This window comes from Pseudonaja textilis, chromosome 7 (genome assembly GCF_049901715.1).
Source record: "Pseudonaja textilis isolate UNSWEBS1 chromosome 7, rPseTex1.2, whole genome shotgun sequence".
NCBI classification, from domain to species: Eukaryota; Metazoa; Chordata; class Lepidosauria; order Squamata; family Elapidae; genus Pseudonaja; species Pseudonaja textilis.
The window spans coordinates 23,153,549-23,173,031 of NC_141996.1; the positions used below are offsets into that span (position 1 = coordinate 23,153,549).

Sequence of the window (19,483 nt, forward strand, 5' to 3'; positions counted from 1 at the left end):
TTCCTAAGCCTTAACCTAGATTTTATAATTGAATTCTCATATAATTTTCGTTACCAAATTTCTTTTGCGGGATTTTACTTCTGATGCTGTTGTTTTGCAATTATTTACAGATCTTGAAAATTTTTTAAATGAATCTTTTGATAAGAATCCATTTCCTGTTGAGCTACATGGATACCAAAAACCATCAAATGTACCAATGGATGAAGATAATCATGGCGGAACAAATGATTTTTCTCTGAACATTGCCAGCAGCAGAGTTTTTCTTAAAAAAATTAACACAGTTGAGAATAAAAAAGCTCTTTTTTATGAAAAGAATCATGGTGAACTTGAAGGAGGACATGAAATGATTAAGGCTTCTAATGGAAGAAAATGTGAAAGAAAGTTAAAATCTTCTAAATGTAACTGGAATACAAATGTCCCAACAATACAGAATGCAGTGAACGGAAAGGAGAATATGCCATCATCTTTGCTTTGTCCATGGTCTCAGTTGGACTTGTCTGGTCTTGAAATAACGCAGCTTGAAAAAAGGTTCATGAAAAGCATTAGTTCATCTTCTACCTTACAGGTCAAGAAAACTTCTCCGTGTAGTCCATCATCTATTGAAAAAAAATGCAGTAGTCCTAAAATATTAAAATCATATATGTTAAACACACCATGTCTAATACAAGATAGTAAGATGAATTCTCCAGAAAAGTTATCCGTTTCCAAAAACTCACATTTATTGACTAATTTTTCAGAGAATAATTATTTCTTAAAGAGCAGAACTTTAACAGAATCCTCAGAAATCCAAAGTATTCATTCTGATTTGTCAAGGAAGGATAAAAGTTCTCCAGGCCATCTAGATAATATTTCAAATCAAACTTCTAGTGATGGCAGACAAAACACAAAATCAAGCTTGAAAAATATTAGCTCACTTTCCAGTTTGAAAAGGCGGCCCAAAAAATTCATTTATGCTCTAAACAATTCTCTAGTTCAGCGGGAAGAAGGAACCACCCAGAGAGATGGATCTCTTACTTGTTTTGTGCCAGTATGTACAAATTTAGAAACCGGTATCTCTGAACTTTCTGAAATCCTAATCAAGAATGAAGGTACAATATTTATATTCCTTTGTGTATTAACTTCTACCACTTAAGTCTTAAAATTCCATTTATGTTTCAGTTCATTGTTGTGACTTTAGTTTACTGCATTGAAAAGGTCTACTAAAATATACTGTATATATGTTAATTAAATGTTGCTGAAGTCATTTTCAGATATAATAAGAAAGTATGGTTAATTATAAAAACAAAGAAAAATATTGGAATTTCAGATACTGACTATAAGGAAGCCTGTTTTGTTCTGTTTGAGACTTATCAGGTATACCTAGCCCACAGAGCTTTGTATGGGGTCTTAGTAAATGACAATTGACAAATTTCAGATAGAATGAAACTGGTCATATACTGCCTCCTGCTGGTCAGTATAAGTAAAAATAACATATCTTAAAAATAAAGGAATTCCCCTCCTTTCCCCCATCTCTGGATAGAGAAAGTTTTCTCTAAGAGCTAATGAAGACAAAGGTGGACTGAATAAACCATTCCAAAAGTAGATTGTAATTTCAAATATTTCTAGAAAAAAGGACTTGATTTTGCTAAAAATATATTACTGAATCCCAATTATTATGTGTTGAAAAGATAAACATTTTATTTTTAAAAAATCAACTCTATTGATGTGTTCTATTGGGGTGGTTTTACAGAGAAATCATAATAAAATTATGCATTTTGTTCATATAGGTATGCCTAAAAAGATTTCTCAGAGAAAGCTGTTTCTTTGGTATAGACAAACCTATTCTGTTTAACTATAAATATAAAAGCGTACAAATGCTTTAATATCTAATGGTTTTTCAGATATAGAATAAAAATCTACAATTCAGATATAAATAAAAGTTGTGGCTTCTCAGTTGATATCCTGAAAAAATACTTTAGTACAATATTATACTACAGAAGTTTAGAATATATTTATATTGATATTTTAACTCACATGCCTGTTGTAATTCAACTTCTTACAGGACAAATTGAAACTGCTGATAATCATTCCACAAAAGAAAGAAAGCAAATAGATTCTGAAAAATGCTATACATCTCCTAACATGTTATATGAAACTACAGGTAGTAAAGAGTCAAATATTGAATATAACACTACTGATAGTTCAGCAATACTTCTAAAAAATAATATGAAGAAAGAAGCTGTAATGTTTTCCAGAGATATTGCTGTTAATTATCAAACACAGATAACTGAAAAAGGATTCCATGAAATCTGTCATAGCAATAATTATGTGGATAGAAAGACTGGTTTTGCAAATGATAGTTCATCACAAGAAGCATTTATTAAAGAATGTACATTGCCGATGCAAGTATCAGAAACAGAAAATACACAAGAAACCTTGGAATTAACTGCACAATTTTTGGACAGTGGTATTCATTCAACGAAAGCATCAAAATCTAAAACTATGGTATTGGAGAAAGAAATGGATACAAAACTGTCTCCATTACTAAGTTTAAAAGGTGTACCTGGTGATAAGCAGAGAGAGTTAGGATGTCTTTGTCATAGGAAAATCCAGAAATTCAAAGGTTTTAAGACTGCATCTGATAAACAGATAGTGCTATCTGCTGATAAAATCAGAAAAGGTAAATTACTATTCAAGGATATAGAAGATCAACTTCTTGAAGACTTTCAGAATGAAGAAAAAGGTGCTATTTCAATTCAAAATAAACAAGAAAATACTGAGCATTTTTCAGTTGGACAAAATGAGCTAAATTTACATGTTTCTGATTCTGTGGTAAACTCTACTCACTCAGATGATACGAAAATTGGTTTTCCTGAATGTGGCAATAAATCTATTCAAAATGTACTTAAAAATCAGCACCCTAAAGAAAAACACAATTTAACAGCAAGCCAAATAGCTGAAATTACTGAACTTTCTAATATATTGGAAGAAACAGACAGTCAATTTGAATTTACCCAGTTTAGAAAACCCAAGACTATGATGTACAATAACACTAACAAGACTAGATGTTTTGATAAAAAAAAATTAAATTCTAAGAATTGGAAAGATATGGGATTTGTGGATGATCCAGGTGATAATCATTCTTCTTTTAAGCATATAGATACTGGGGAACATAATACTGACAGACAAAGCAACGAGAAGGTTATATTGCTGAAATCAAACAGAAAAGAAAAATGTTTTGTTCCAATTATTTCAGATCCTTTACAGTCTGATCTGGAAAATCATAATTCAGGTAAAAACAAAGATGAGATTACAAGAAGAGGTACAGAATTAGTCAGAAATATGAATGGAATGGGTGAAATATTGAACTCCTATAAAATAAAAACGGATGGTTCAAACAAATGCAATAGTTGGCATATGCCTATGAAAGAAATAGATATTGATTGGTCTCAGAAAGCCAAAAAAGGAAATGCTAAATGTATAATACAAGATACCACAAAAGATACAACAATTGCTTTCGTAAAAGCAGATGTGGGAAATAAGTTAAAAGATGTGGACTGCCAAAAAGATAGTGTTGTCCAGATTACTAGCACTACAGAAGTAAACTTGAAAATTATTCAAAAATATTCTGTACGTGTATCAGAAAATGAATTGTCATCCACTAAAAATCAAAATGCTTTACCTATACATCATTTTGTAAATTGTGGGAAAACCTGCTGTAACAATAATTGCCCAGAAACTTTGTCTGATCTAACATGTTTAGTTGAAGTTGCTAAAACTGAAAAAAATAATATTTGGAATGATGCAGGTGCAAAAGAAAGCTTTATTTCAGAACAAGAGGAAAAAGTAAGTAATCCAGAAAAACAATATATTCTACAGAGCATTCACACTGTTACTGATGGGAGCATATTTTCAGAAAAAAGTAAGAGGCTTAATTTGTTGACAGGGTCTGATATACAGGAAGAGATAAATAGTATGTCATACTGCAAAAGGAAGACAAATGTTAGACATGACGAAATTATCCCCTCTGTGAAAGAGAGTACAGAATTCAATCAGACTGAAATATTTTTGGGGTGCAACCATAAGAATGTCTCTGAAAACGGGGAAAAGCAAACTAGTGGTTTTCATACAGCTAGTGGTAAGCAAATTACATTTACTGACAGATCTTTACTTAAAGCAAGGCATCTTCTTTCAGAAGAACAACTCTTTTTTGGAAATATGAACAATATTGGTAATCATATAAAACCTAGTGTTGAAGATTCAGTTGAAAAGAATTTTAAATTTGGAGGAGGAGCTGAGAAATGTAGAGAAATTGGATATTCTAAAAATAATTTTGAAGACTCTTTGGGTGTGCTGTCAAACAAGGTTAAACAGGGTTTCAGGAATGGACTGATCTTTAAAGGACTGACCTTGAATATAAATGCATCTGAATGTTTTAATGGAGGGGAAAATATCAGTATTTTGAAAGAAACATGTAAAAATCAAGATTGGATGACATCAAAATGTGATTTACATTTACTGGATACTAGCACCTTACAGAAATATCCAACTAATGAAGAGAGAACCTCAATTTCAAAACAATTGAAAGTTACACCAGCTGCATTCAGTTTCAAAACAGCAAGTGGTAAAACTGTTAAAGTTTCTCCACAAGCATTAAAAAATGCCCAACTATTTCTTCATAAAAATTACAGTAATTTGGATTCTCACTCTGAAACAAATAAATGTAATATGTTAGGAAGTTCTTTGGATGCTTTTGACAGTAAAAACTGCATTACTTCTGGTTACTTGAATGTAGAGAAGATGCCGATGGGATATTTGGATGTATCTCAGTTTCCTATGACCAAAAAATTATGTAGAACTGCCCAAACTTTACCATGTGCTAGACCCATGTTGGTAGACACACACTCTGAATCAAATTGTGAAACTACAGATGAAAGTTTTGAAATGGACAAATGTTTTAAAACCTGGGTTTCCATCAAAGGGAACTGCATATCAGATTTTTCTACTGATAAATGTATGCTTTTTAGCACAGCAAGTGGTAAGCCTGTTCAGTTATCTAAAGAATCGCTGAATAAAGCAAGACAACTTTTTTCTGAAATTGAACCTAATTTATCAGGTCACCAGAATTTTGTTTCAGATGACAATTTCAGCTGTAATGGGATACATTCAGTGAAGAACATGAATGCATCTGAGTCAGATGTTAACGCAGAAACTAATGTCAACATATCTGGAAAAACCTGTAAAAATGAAAATTGGATGACACCAAATTGTAGCTTGCATTTTTTAGATATTAGCACCTTAGAGAAATCCTCAACTAATGGAGAAAAAGACACCTCTTCAAAACAGTTGAAAGCTAGCCCAGTTACATTCAATTTTAGAACAGCAAGTGGTAAAACTGTTAATGTTTCTCAGGAAGCATTAAAAAATGCCCAACACTTTCTTCATAAAAACCTCAGTAACTTAGAATCTCATTCTGAAGTAAATAGTGATGATGCCTTTGGAAGCTCTTCTGTTGCTTTTGGTAGCAGGGACTGTATTGGTTCCAGCTATTTGAGTGTAGAGAAGATTTCAACAGAATATTCTGACCTGTCCCGATTTCCTATAACCAAAAAGTTCTGTGAAAACACCCAAGCATTATCATGTGTTGTACCCAAATCAATGGAAACTCTGCCTGAATTAAACTGTAAAACTTCAGATGACTTTATTGAAATGCAGATCTGTTCTGATACCAGAATTTCCAACAAAAAGGATTGCAAATCAGACTTTTCTACTGACAACTGTGGATTTTTTAGCACAGCAAGTGGTAAGCCTGTTCAGTTGTCTAAAGAATCACGAAAGAAAGCAAGCCTACTTTTTTCTGAAATTGAATCTGATTTATCTGGTTATCAGAATTTTGATCCAGATTGCAATTATGATAACACAATGAATTCTGTCAGAAAAAAAGAACTTCCCAGAGAAAATAAATTACATATATCCCAAAGGGGAAAAAATCCAAATATGGAAGAATATTCAGGCATTCCATCTGATTTTAATACAGCATGTGGGAAACCGGTCCAGATTTCTCAGAAGGCTCTCCAAAATTCTATGGGACTTTTAAAAGAATTTGATGATAGCAATTTCTTTGTTGATGGAAGTTTAAATCAAACTCATAATTCTTCAATAAAAACTCCCATTACAAAAATTAAACAGGAGCATGAAGCTAATTCATCATCTAAACCGAAGGAGAAATGTAAAACCAGAGAGAATCTGAATGAGAAAGAAACTTCTAAATCTTTGCTAAATATTGAAATACCTATGTACATCATTTCTACTGAGAAATCCAAGCAACTAGCAAAATTCAAAAGAAGCTTTTCATGTTCAAAAGAAGTAACTCAACCTTTGAAGATAACACGACCATGCCAAAGCAGAATCAATACTAAACATGCAACAGAAGGGAATCCAGATTGTTTTTGTCCTGCTTCTTCCCAAACTCCAGATAATTACTCAGATGTAGAAGCTTCAGAAAGTGCAAAAGCTTTCATAGAAGATGACAATTTCACAAATTCAGAAGTACAAAGAAATATTCAAAAATCTATCTTGACAGCTAATAATTCTCCATTGCGTACAAGAAGTGGGAAAAGACACCTGAAAAAAGAAAACACATTTGGTAAGTACTTCTTTGCTTTCTTCAACCTTAAAATTCATTTAAGTACTGAAGACTGCACACTGACAATAGTTCAGATTGATGTTCTACACAATTATTGACTTCAGTGAAGAAAAATCTTATTTCAAAAAATACAAAGTCTCAAATTTATATTGCCAAAGGGTTGACAGTGTAGCATTAACATGAGTTTTAGTGAAGATTGATGGAAGAGTAGAGTAATAGCTGCTCTTATAAATATTCTACAGCTTTTATCCTATTAGCAGGGCTGACATTGAGAGGAACAATATGCTGTAAAAGTAGGTAGTTATACCTTCTCTCCTCCGGCTGTCCCCTAAAAATAATTCAACCATTTTTGTTTAGTCATTTTACCATTTTTCTTGAATAATGAGAAATATTCATGTGAAGAATTGTGAATGTATAATGTAAAGTTCTCACATTCCTCCATGATTCTGTTTCTGGTAATTACATCTATGCCATTTTTAGCAATTGTATGGATTATTTTTTTACTTCTTGCTTCCTAGTGTTTTGACTTTCTAGTCTGGAATTTCTGATAGCAAATGCCAAGATTGTAGGCCAGGCTTGGAAACTGAAAAACATTTTTTTAAAAACACAGTGGCAAATCACTGCTGTATGTCTGGGGAAAAACATGGAAGGTTGAATCTGTGTAGTCATCAGGATCTGAATTAATTAGAACTTGGGTTTATTTGTAAATATTTTATTTATAAATATTTTTGAAAAGTAATATCTGTCTAGTATAAAGATATATCAATCCAAAATATGAATAAAATAAGCCTCTTGCTTTCAAAAGAAAGCACTGCTATCCACATAAAACATGATTTAATAAATCAGTTAAATAGATGTTCCATAGAAATTTATATTTATTGAATATGCATTTTTGAAATGTTTAGTGACATCTTTTTCAGGACAACCTCCCCTTAAAAGAAAGCTGCTGCCTGAATTTGATCAATCCGAAAAATCCAGAAGATCATCTTTCAAATCTTCAAGAAGTTCTCCATATGGTAATTTTTGTTTTTCAGTCTATGTAAGCCATCTCAAAGATACATACATTTTATCTTCTTTGGCACTCCATATCTTTTCTTGCTTGTTTTATAGCGCCTGCATGTTTTTCTTGTTTTGGAGATTGATGCGTGAGGGACTACAATGTAAAAAGTGAAGGGATTGATCCAGGGTTGTTGTTACCTACTCATTCCAAGTGATGACTAAAGCCTTAATTGAACTTTTCATCTTAACCTTAAACCCCAAACATGCTCTGAAAACTAACAGTCCATCAGGCATATGGGCAGACTATTCAGAGGACCCAGCTCCATATGGGAGAGGGAACAGTACCAGAAAACTGCAGACCAACTTGAGAGTAATCTTACTATAGCAGGTGACATGTTAATATCCTTCAGATAACGTAATGCCCTAAGATTTTTTAAAACATATTCAATGTGTGACCTCTGTGGAATGAATCAGGCCAAGGATTATGGTTGTACTGATGGCTGTGAAATCCCAAACTACCTCATAATTTGAGCAATAGCAAATTGAAGTCTCCCAATTACATAAGTCTGGGAAAACATCATCAGTTTGACCACAGGCCTGGTTAGGAAAACTGCTAGGGAGAAAAGAAGTTAGTACAATTGCAGCAGTCAAAACTATTTCCCAAAGCCCAACTTCAGAAGCAGGATGCTATCTCTGGTTAACAGAGGAAAACTAGAAGGTGTTAAAGTTTCCCGCATAACTTACCACCCACCCACCCCAAAAAAACCCTTGGAGTTGTTTGTTCTGTAATCTGCAGTAATAAATGCAATATAGTTATCAGAACATTTGATCAGCAACACTTAAAAATGCATTCTTTTTAAAAAAATAAATTTTATTGATTTTACAATTAAAACAAACCAACAACACATGTGTAAATGAAAGAGAAAAAGAAGAAAGAAGAAAATAGAAAGAGAAAAATAGAAAACAATTAAAAACATTCTCATCTTCAACAGTTTGTAAGACCTCTTTTTTATCCTTATTTTATGCCATATACACACATCTAATCCTTACATATATCTGTATATCACTACTATGCATTCTTTTGAACCACTTATTTCTTATTCCATTAGAAATTTCAATGTTGGATTGTGGTCTCCCAGAGAAAAATAATATGCAATCTGAGGGGCTGCTGCTTGAAGAGCAGGTGTAAGACATGGCCAAGAAGACTTTGTCTAGTTCTGGCTGGTATAGTTTGTGACCTTTTCTGGCACAGAATATACTGATATAGAAATTTATGATTTTGTCACTTATCAGCTTGATTACTGTAATTTACTTTGTGTGAGACAGCCTTTGAAATCCATTCAGGAACTTCAGCTGATTCAAAATTGAGTGATCTTTGTGGTAGTAATAGTATTTCTATATTACATTATTACACCATCACAGAGCTTTGGCAGATGAACATTTTTCATGTATAGACAAGAGAGGAGGTAATTTATTTCTTTTTTTGTGATCAAATATATTCGTTGCATTTAAGAACAAGTTATATTTCAGAACTCTGAGAAAAGCCATGTTCCCATAGAAGTAAATACAATCTTTTATGTAGATATATGAGCAGTAATTCAGATTAATTTTAAAATTGTGACAGAGGGCATAATAAAAAAAAAACCACAACCATGTTTCAAGTTGTGCTTGTTTTTTTACTCATCAAAAAGTGACAGTTTTTTTCAATTATGTCAGGCTTACAGTAACATATCTTAGGGACCTCAAGGATCTTGCTGCTACTTGTAAACTAATACCCCATAATTGTTTTCCATCTATCCTCACTTATCTAAAAGCTTCTCTCAATAAACAGAAGCTGATAGAAAGCAATTCTGCATCCAAATACTTTCCAGTTATTTGCAGTAGGGATAGTGGTGATTGTTATACAACTGTTTGACAAATGTTATTCAAATTAATACGAAACTGAACTAGTTCTCCTAAAAATATTAATTTGAATTTTTTTTAAAAAAGTCAGCTAAAACTGATAGTTTTATCATAAACATAGAAATCCATATTTTTTTAAATATCACTTGATTCATAGAACTTATTTTTATTTAGGTGTAATAAATGACAGAAAAAAAATATCTAACAAGATCTCTTTAAAACCAGCCATCTGTGGCTCATTTAGGTAAGAGTAGATTGTCATTTCATTTTAGGTTTAATCTTTTCTTAACATAAGTTATTTATACTTTGTCAAAAACTTTGCCCGATAGTTTAAAGAAGCAGTTGTGGGTTTTGGAAAAAATCTTAACTGACAAGATTGAATTTTCTAGATCATAGTAGCAAAAACAGTGTACTATAGTATTAAGAAAATGTGATTCAAGGAGGCACAGTTTTATTTGATTTATTGAATTTTATTCTAATAGTATATTATGTAATTTGTAAATCATCAAAAGGATATAATGAAGTCACATAAAATATAAATAAGGTAGCAAATATATTTGATTTTCATTTAATTTATTAATCAAATTTATAATAGCCAACCATTTCAACTAAGGAAATTGGGCAATGCACAGCAGTAGATACTATTTTTAAAAAATGCATTAGATAATCTTCGTAACATTTTGAAAACTAATACATTATTATTCAGTATTAATATAAATAAATTACCAGTAAATTAAGTATGTATGTAATACATGGCAACTTAACTGTGTGAATTTCTTAGTCAAAGAGAAGGAACATAAAAAAGAATTCTTGTTAGTCTTCCATTCAGATTCTTATTAAAATGTATTTATTTCTTCAGTTTTGCAAATGAACGACAAGAAATACTGAATCCAAATTTTAGTATTCCACAAGTTATGAAAGGATCTAAATCTGGTGGTTTTTCAGAGCGGTCTTCAGTTAGGTCATTGGCTCAGTTTGGAATGATCTTAAGTGAGGAAAACAAAGCACACAATCATTATTCAGGGAAAAAACCTACCAAGATCTTTGTGCCTCCTTTTAAAATAAAATCAAGAACTTCAGAAGGTGAAATAAGCAATGTCAAAGACCATCCCTCATTCAGTTGCAAAAGTATCAACAGAATGCAAGAATACAACACAAAAGAAATTAAAACCTTCGTTGAATCAGGAAAAGATAATTGTGCACGAATATCAGCTTTGGATTCAGGATGTAGTAAAATAGTTCAAGGTATATTGGATACCTCAATCTTGTTTTTATTTTGGCATGTATGTAATGTTTATTACGATCATAACAATTTCTATAAACGTTCTTTTATCAGCATACAGTTCAATATATCTCATTCCTTATTATTTTGGCATGTAATGTTTATGATCATAATTTTTATAAAAATTCTGATCAATATACAGTTCAACATATTCTGTGTTGCAGACCTTTGAAAATTAGATACATGTTTTATCCCCACTCAATACCTTTAACATCAAGTACTTTAATTTTTTTGACCTGTACAATTTTCCTACTTATTAATTATTGGCAGAATTATTGTCTAAAACTCTTATTATAATTAAAGATACCATTTAAAAAGCAAATCTAGAAAGAATGCTGACTATAATCTAATTGGATATCTTCCATATACAAAATAACAAATAGACTTCTAGTTATGGAAATCCACAAAAGTTATAGATAGCATATTCGCAAATGTTATTATTTGTTATGTCTTGATAATCTTAGCATTTCTTCTCCTAATTTTATACAATGCCATCTCTAGACTGGGGAAATTCAGTTATATACAATTTTATGTACTCTTTGAAATTTTATACTAGTCAAGGATATCTTTCCTATTATTAACTTGGATAAGTAAAAATTACAGAAGTAGCTTATTCACTAATAACACTAGTTTTGTTGGCACATTAATGCTGAAATAAAGGCTGAAATATGTCTTTTATAATTGTTCATAGTCCATATGTGATTAGAATTCAGTGTTGCTATCTTAGGCAAGTTTGAACTTTCTGATTTAAAATAGTCATGATTTCATTAATACCTTGGCAGACATAACAAAAATGACAACATATCTTCAGTATGCCAGAAATCTACAACAAATTAGAATTACAAAGAAACAAGATCAAATAATTCATCCACAACCAGGCAGCCTGTTCCTTGTAAAAAGGTCTTCTGGTCTTTGCAGAATTCCCTTAAAAGCTGCAGTCAAAGAGAAATTGCCTGAATTTTATTCCAATGAACAGGTAAGCATAGTATCTTTTAAGAGACTTATTATTAAAAATTATCTTATCTGTGCAAATGCAACCTTTTTGGAATCTTAAGAAATTGAGTAAACTAAAGTTTTCCATTTCATGTTGTCTGGAAACTCTGGTAACTTGTTTTTAAAAACACAAGCTTTTTCATGGTTTAAAGGTGGTATACTGTAATAAGTTATTATGTGCTGAAGCTGAAAATCAAAACTTTTTCATTTTTTTCCAGTCCAATTGATAGGGGACTTTATAGTTTGATTGATTGTTTGCATAAAAAGCAAGAACATAATTGCTTACAATGCTTATTATAGTCATTGATCAATTAACTGCCATAGATGATAGCTACAGATTGATTTCTGATGACTCTGGGTATATTTCTCATTCTTTTTAAGCAAAGATACTAATTTGAGGGATGGTGGGAGATAAAAATTAAAATAGGACAGATTTAGTTACTATAAAAACACACTGTAATATAGACTTCTTTGGTTTTTTATTGTTTCTTCATAAGTGCTCCTCACAGAAGCTAAATTAGTGTACAATATGCCTTGCACTTTAATTGTAATTACAATTGTAATTAAGTAGCAATATGTAACAAAACTGCACACAGTTTATTTGCCTTATTTCAATTCTTTATAGGGCTAGAAATATTTTAGAACGATATATCAAGTTCCGACAACATAATTGGTTATTGTTCTATTAATTCATTTTTTAATACATTACAGTATCTTCAGCACCATCTTTAACATAGGATGGTATATATTTCCATTATTTTCTCCCTTAATTGTGATTAACAACTTTCTATTCCTTATTATTATGTTTTGAAGCATAAGACTTACGGTATATACTGTATGTATGTAACCAATTTCCCTGTCTCCATCATTTTTTCTCCTCTTTTTCCCTCTTCATTTTCTTTGAAGAGGAAAATAAATATTAACATTCCTAATATATCCAGTGGCATATTGATCTGGTTTTAATATAATATTAACAACTATATAATGTTACATACCCAAGCTTCAGATGTATGTTTGTTATTCTTTCTTTTTTTATCTGCAGTCCTGAGGAGATCACTTTTTGCTTTTAATTTTGATTAATGTGGATTAATTATTGTTAGTGACAATATGGTTGTTTTTTTTTTCTGAACTTGGGTAATTTCAAGTAATATTGCCTCTCTCTTTTTTATCTACCATCCTGAGGATATTATTTTTTGCTTCTAATTTTGATTAATCTGGATTAATTACTGTTAATGACAATATTTGGATATCATATATTTTGTTCTGAAACTGGAGATTTCAAGTGATATTAACTTGTTTTGTCCTGATTCAGATTTAACTTAAATTCAGTTATGCTGAACTTGAATAAAAGTTTCTAAATTCTGTATTTCCAGTCTTGGTAGAGAAACACGAGGGAAAATGAATGAACCAAGGTTAACTGCAGTTTGTTCCTATATTGAACAATATCCTATATTGTTCTATTGAAAATAAATGAATACTTTAGTACTATTTACCCATCAACATAATGCCTAAATTTGAGGAGGAATTTTTTGTCATTTGCTATTCTTTCATGAGATGAGAATGACTACTATTAAGGTTCTGAGATGCATCTAAGTCTTCTAAAAGATCCTACATAAAAGTCAAAGCTACTTAATTCCAGGGATCTGACTGTTTTGAATTTTTGCTTTCTGATTACTTTGTATTTTACCTTTTTAATAATGACTTTAAAGTAACCAAAGAACTTATAAAGTTTTGTCTCTAGAGATCAATATCATGGTACTACAGATACTAAATACTTGGAACTTATAGTTGGAATTTCTTCTTTTGAGAAACATGCTGAGAAGTATCATTCATAATTTGTTAGTACATATATGTTGAGCTTATATGCATTTAATAATACTAAAATGTTCTGTCTGCCTTTTATCCTTGCAGTTGTATGCTTTTGGTATTTCCAAGCAATGCATAAAAATTAATAGCACAAATGCAGAAGATTTTCAATTTCTCATCCAGGATTTTTTCAGTAAAAAATATTTTCTAGAAGACAATGGAATACAGTTGGCTGATGGAGGATATATTATTCCTAATGATGAGGGAAAGGCCGGAAAAGAAGAATTCTTTTGGTATGATATTCAAGATATTTATCAATGACAGGGGTGTCAAACTCGTGTCGTCACGGACATATTGTAACTTTTTTCCCCTTCACTAAACCAGGTTTGGGCATGGCCAACACATGGCACATCCGGCCCGAGGGCCATGAGTTTGACAGTTCTAATCTATGAGTATGTAATACATTATTAAAAGTTAGAATTACTGATGTTTTTAATGGCAGAAATGTGTATATTTCTCAGTACCAGCGCAATGCAGAAACTACAGTATTTGTTTAAAATTAAAAAGTTGTTTTTTGTTTATGTCTCTGAAAAACTATAAGATTAAGACATTGTTTATATTTAATAATACATCCAGAAACAACAGCCATTCATTTAACATTTTTACAGAAAGTCCTGGTTGAAAGCAATTTCAGTTATGTAAAAGAGGTACCTTCAGGAACCTCATATACTTAAAAGAGACTATTTCAAAATATACTCACACTTGCATGAAAAGCCTGTTTAGAAATGATTCTAGGATTTCTAGATGGCATTCTATGGTTCTCATGACACACACGACACTTCTGATTATCTTAAGGATTGACCAGGTCACTAATGGTGAAAGTAATCAGCTAGGAACACTGGTCCCAAGCTATTTAGGGCCTTACAGGTCATAAGCAAAATCTGGACCCCACTAGAACTATTGAACTACTGCAATATAAATATTTTGGCTCAGTATAAAGTAGGTTCTTATGCCTGCTTGCTTACTTATTATTAGATTTATATTCTGCCTTTGTTTTATACAGCTCAAGCCTGGATGCATAATGTTCTCTCCTATTTTCCCCACAACAACCACCCTGTGAGGTGTGTTGGGCTTTGCTAAGAGAGTGACTGATCCAAAACCACCCAGCTAGCTTTCATGTCTAAGGGAAGACTATAACTCATGATTTCATTTTGGGGCAGGGGGAGGGGGGGGGAGGGAAGGATGGGAAACAAATATCCTTAATATCCAAATAAATGCTCCTTTTTGTTTACTAATTTGAATAGATTATTAATATTACTATAATCAATTACAAGTATTGCTGCAGGCCTTCTTACTAAAATAATTTACAAAACTTATTTTTTCTTTGAAATGTGTGATTCTAGGTTCATTTACAAGAAAATAATTTGCACACTTCTTTGATCATGCTTTATCACATTTTTCCCTAGCATATATGCGCACGCGCGCACACACACGTCTATTAAAACCATTAATCTTTTTGAAAAATATTTCCAGCACAGGTTTCATTATTCACAGAATTTGCAATTTACATCCAAACCTGACATCTGCTTTCTTCCATGCCCCCGACTCCACTTGACTTAGAGTTCTCTCAAGTACCTCTCATTTACGTTCATAGTCTTCTACATCCAAACGCCAGTATTCTCTCTTACTATAATCACGTCCAATTTTTAAGTTATTTTTCATTGTGTTTTGACTAAAATATAGAATTTTATAAGATAAATATGTATAATTGTCTGTAGTGATTTAGAGCTTAAATGTGAAAAGTAGTAATGCAGGGAGTAACACAAAGAAATTCCACAGGACATTTTTTAGCTTCTATACTAGTAGGAGTCTAGGCTGTGTTTTTATTTATCACTCTTTTCAAAACATGCATTTAAAAAAGATGAATTATGATTGTTATTGTTGTCTTTTTTGTGTTGAAACTCAGGATTTATCTTCTAATAGTTTGATACATTTTTTGATATTTTGGTGCAGGGCTTTATGTGACACGCCTGGTGTAGATCCCAATCTAACTTCCAAAGCCTGGGTGTATAATCATTATAAGTGGATTGTATGGAAACTGGCAGCTATGGAGGTGGCATTTCCACAATTTTTTGCCAGTAAATGTTTGACACCAGAAGGAGTATTACTTCAGCTAAAGTACAGGTAGAATTAAGATTAAGATTTGGGAAAATGACTCTTCTAAATTTTACCTGTGTCTGTATAGTCTTAATTATGCTCTACTTTCAAATGAGACTATTGGTGTTTGCTCATTAAAATTAAGTGCTATTTCTTAGCAAGGGACATGGTGGCTCAGTGGCTAAGATGCTGAGCTTATCGATCAGAAAGGTTGGTGGTTCAAATCTCTAGCACCGCGTAATGGAGGGAGCTCCTGTTACTTGTCCCAGCCTTTGCCAACCTAGCAATTTTAAAACATGTAAAAATGCAAGTAGAAAAATAGGGACCACTTTGGTTGGAAGGTAACAGCATTCCATGCGCCTTCGGCGTTTAGTCATGCCAGCCACATGACCACAGAGATGTCTTTGGACAGCTCTGGTTCTTCAGCTTTGTAACGGAGATGAGCATCACCCCCTAGAGCTGGAAACGACTAGCACATATGTGTTTACCTTTTACTTAGCAAGATAATTGCTTCTCAAAAACATCAAAATCAGTTTGAAATATTTGTTCAATTTTTTTAAAGGTACGATATAGAAGTGGATAAAAGTCAACGATCAGCCATCAAAAGAATAACAGAAAGAGATGATGTTGCTGGAAAAACAATCATACTGTGCATCTCTAAAATTATATCATTTAGCACAAACATGCCTCAAACTGCTGACAGTAAAAGCATCACTGAGGACAATAAAAAAGAAGTGGCAATCATTGAAGTTACAGATGGTTGGTATGGAATTAGGGCAGTCTTGGATCCTCCTCTTCAGTCACTATTATCTAGGCAGAAGCTTACAGTTGGCCAGAAAATTGTTGTACACGGAGCAGAACTTGTGGGATCTCAGGATGCAAGCACTCCTTTAGAAGCACCAGAATCTCTGATGTTAAAGGTACATTTATAACCTGTGCTATGGTTGTATTTCAAGATGACCTTTACATATTGAATGGGCAGCGACAAAACATTTCTGCATAGTTGTCTCTTTGTTTTGTATTCTCCTTTCAGAGTTATAGGTCTCCAGGTCAGGTAGCTCCCACCCTCTCTCTTAAAGTACACCATATGTAACTGTCTATAATGTGAGTTGCTTACAAATCCTTTTATTTACTTATCTATTTATAGGGCCATTGAACTCAAAAATGGGAACTGTGCAGAATGAAAATAATCAAGTGAGGGACTATGTAGTGTTAAAAAACAACCCAACATATAAAATATAAAATTCCAGCCAAACATGATAAATCAACGACAGAGAACTCATTTGACTAGACTCAACTGCTTAGGGGAGAAACAGATATTACAGTAAAATAGCGACAGCAATTAGACTTATAGACCACTTCATAGTGCTTTACAGCCCTCCCTAAATGGTTCACAGAGTCAGCATATTGCCCCCAACAATCTGGGTCTTCATTTTACCAATCTCGGAAGGATATCATGGTTGATATATTAAAGACTCCTGAGACATCAAGGAGAACCAGGATGAATGCACTACCCCATCCTAAATTTGACAAGATCATTGATCAGCACAACAAAAGCCATCTCTGTATTTAACCCATTTCTAAATCCCCAAAGAGTCCAGATAATCTACTTCCTCCATGGTTCTCTGAAACTGGAAGCTGAACACCACCTTAGCAACCTTCTCTGAAAGTTGGAGACTGATGAAAGCTATCCAGATTGATTGGGCCCAAGAATGGTCTCTTAAAAAAAATACTATTCAGAATGGTCTCTTGAATAACAGGTGCACCTCCATCTTTCAGAACTTGCAGAATCACCTTGCTCTTAAAGAGATATTTTTATCACCACTTGGTATCCACTTAGATGCACCCTCCCTGGAAGGATTAGCCAATCAAGACGCCTTGATTTAACTGTGTAAGAAAATACTGGGAGAAAACTAAACTGTTTCTGAAACCAAATAGAGTCCAATAGCTACCTGGACCAGGCTGATCCAATAAGGCCACTTCCTTGTAAAGCTGAGGACAATTCCAGGGTCATTTGGTAGGGATCTGTCCATTTCAAGGGACAGATGTGATCATCCCATGCCCAGATCACATCGCCACCTCCCAGAGACCAAAAGTAGTATCTTCTACAAAATCAGTGTTACTGGTCAGAAAGGCAGCTATAGAAATCAAGTAAATACCATAATGTACACATGAGTGGTATAGACTACTTTTATTGCACTTACAATTGACAGATATAATTTATTCCCTTTCTCTGAAATAAACATTTGCTCTATAACTAGATGTGCTACATACTTAAAAATTTACATGGCTGTCAGGCTACATTACAATGTGTTCTGAAGTAAGTAGTTGTTTTATTATAGATTACAGCTAACAGTACTCGACGTGCTCGATGGTATGCCAAATTAGGATATTATCGTGATCCTCGGCCATTCTCTTTGCCTTTATCCTCATTGTTTAGTGATGGTGGGACTGTTGGTTGCATTGATGTCATTATTCAAAGGATTTATCCTATACAGGTAATTCAGTTTATTAATTAGCCTTCAATATATACATAATTACTAGTATTTGAGAAGCAAATCTTAATTCAAATGTGTGGTCTAATTTTCAACCAATATTAATTTCAGTGGATGGAAAAACAACCAACTGGGTGCTGTGTGTTTCGTAACAATCGAGCAGAACAAAGAGAAGCTGCAAAATTTGCTGAAAATCGACAGAAAACGTTAGAAATATTGTTGGCAAAAATACAAGCAAAATTTGAAAAGAGTGATGGTAAAATATACATCTATATTTTTAATTTTTTAGAATGTTATTTTGCATGTAATAAAAGAAAAATGTCTATAGAGAAATATGAAAACTGCTGTGGGAATGGGTAGAAAGTTACTCTTTTATAAAAGAAATTGAATTGTATTATAAAATGCTAATGACTCTAATTGCAAGATTCAGCAGCAAGGCCACAAACTGTAACGGAAGAACTATTGTGTGTCAGCTTGACCGGAATGTGCAAGAAAGTGTCGCCTTGCTCTGAACAAACCGTAAAAGACAAGATAAGATAAATCCTGGTGTAACCGGACAAAAGGAAGTCATGTTTGTCACGTATGCAGGATGTGTTATTTGTTTGTCAAGTACGCAGACAAAGGGAACTGGGAGGGATCTTATTGATTGAGACTGTATAAAAGTATTGTTTGAAACCCCGAAGGTATGCTTCATGATCTCAATCCACTTTGGGAAGAGACATGAAGGCCTGTCTGTGCAAACACATTTTTAATAAACTTTGTTTGTACATCAGAGTTATCTGTCGAATTAGTGAGCATAAAATAAGATTTGAAACGTGTTTAAATCTCACACTGCTATACAATCTATCTGTTCTGTTCAACCTTTATGTGTCAGAACTCTTTAGAAAACTGATATCTCTTTCCTTCTCAATTATATTTGATTTCAGCCCTATAAACAGAATTGAGTTACTGTGAAATGTTGAAAAATTTGGATTCTTAAGCATAGAAATATATCACACATATAGTACGTGCCTGAATATTATAAAGTAATATTACTTATTTAATAATGTTTAAATAGTATTAATAGTTAAAGAAGTATCAGGTTTTTAAAAAGTAATTCTTCCAGTTACATAAACAGAATGAATATTAAAGTATCTCTTTTAGAAATGGTTTCCTCTGAGTACTTCTAACTCCAAAATAATAATTCTGTCCTAACTATAAACCAGATTTACAATTCATTGCATT

General features: G+C 32.6%; 1 protein-coding gene across 1 annotated transcript in view; it reads left to right on the forward strand.

Moving 5' to 3' along the window:
• Positions 1-19,483, forward strand: part of BRCA2 (BRCA2 DNA repair associated) — a 40,160-nt gene that overhangs the window by 12,363 nt on the left and 8,314 nt on the right. Inside the window, exons 10-20 of the mRNA XM_087937230.1 lie at positions 111-1,088; positions 2,042-6,625; positions 7,546-7,641; positions 9,701-9,770; positions 10,386-10,771; positions 11,591-11,784; positions 13,713-13,900; positions 15,621-15,791; positions 16,327-16,684; positions 18,107-18,262; positions 18,371-18,515. Coding sequence (XP_087793356.1) covers positions 111-1,088; positions 2,042-6,625; positions 7,546-7,641; positions 9,701-9,770; positions 10,386-10,771; positions 11,591-11,784; positions 13,713-13,900; positions 15,621-15,791; positions 16,327-16,684; positions 18,107-18,262; positions 18,371-18,515 — 7,326 coding nt within the window. The remainder of the gene's footprint in view (positions 1-110; positions 1,089-2,041; positions 6,626-7,545; positions 7,642-9,700; positions 9,771-10,385; positions 10,772-11,590; positions 11,785-13,712; positions 13,901-15,620; positions 15,792-16,326; positions 16,685-18,106; positions 18,263-18,370; positions 18,516-19,483) is intronic.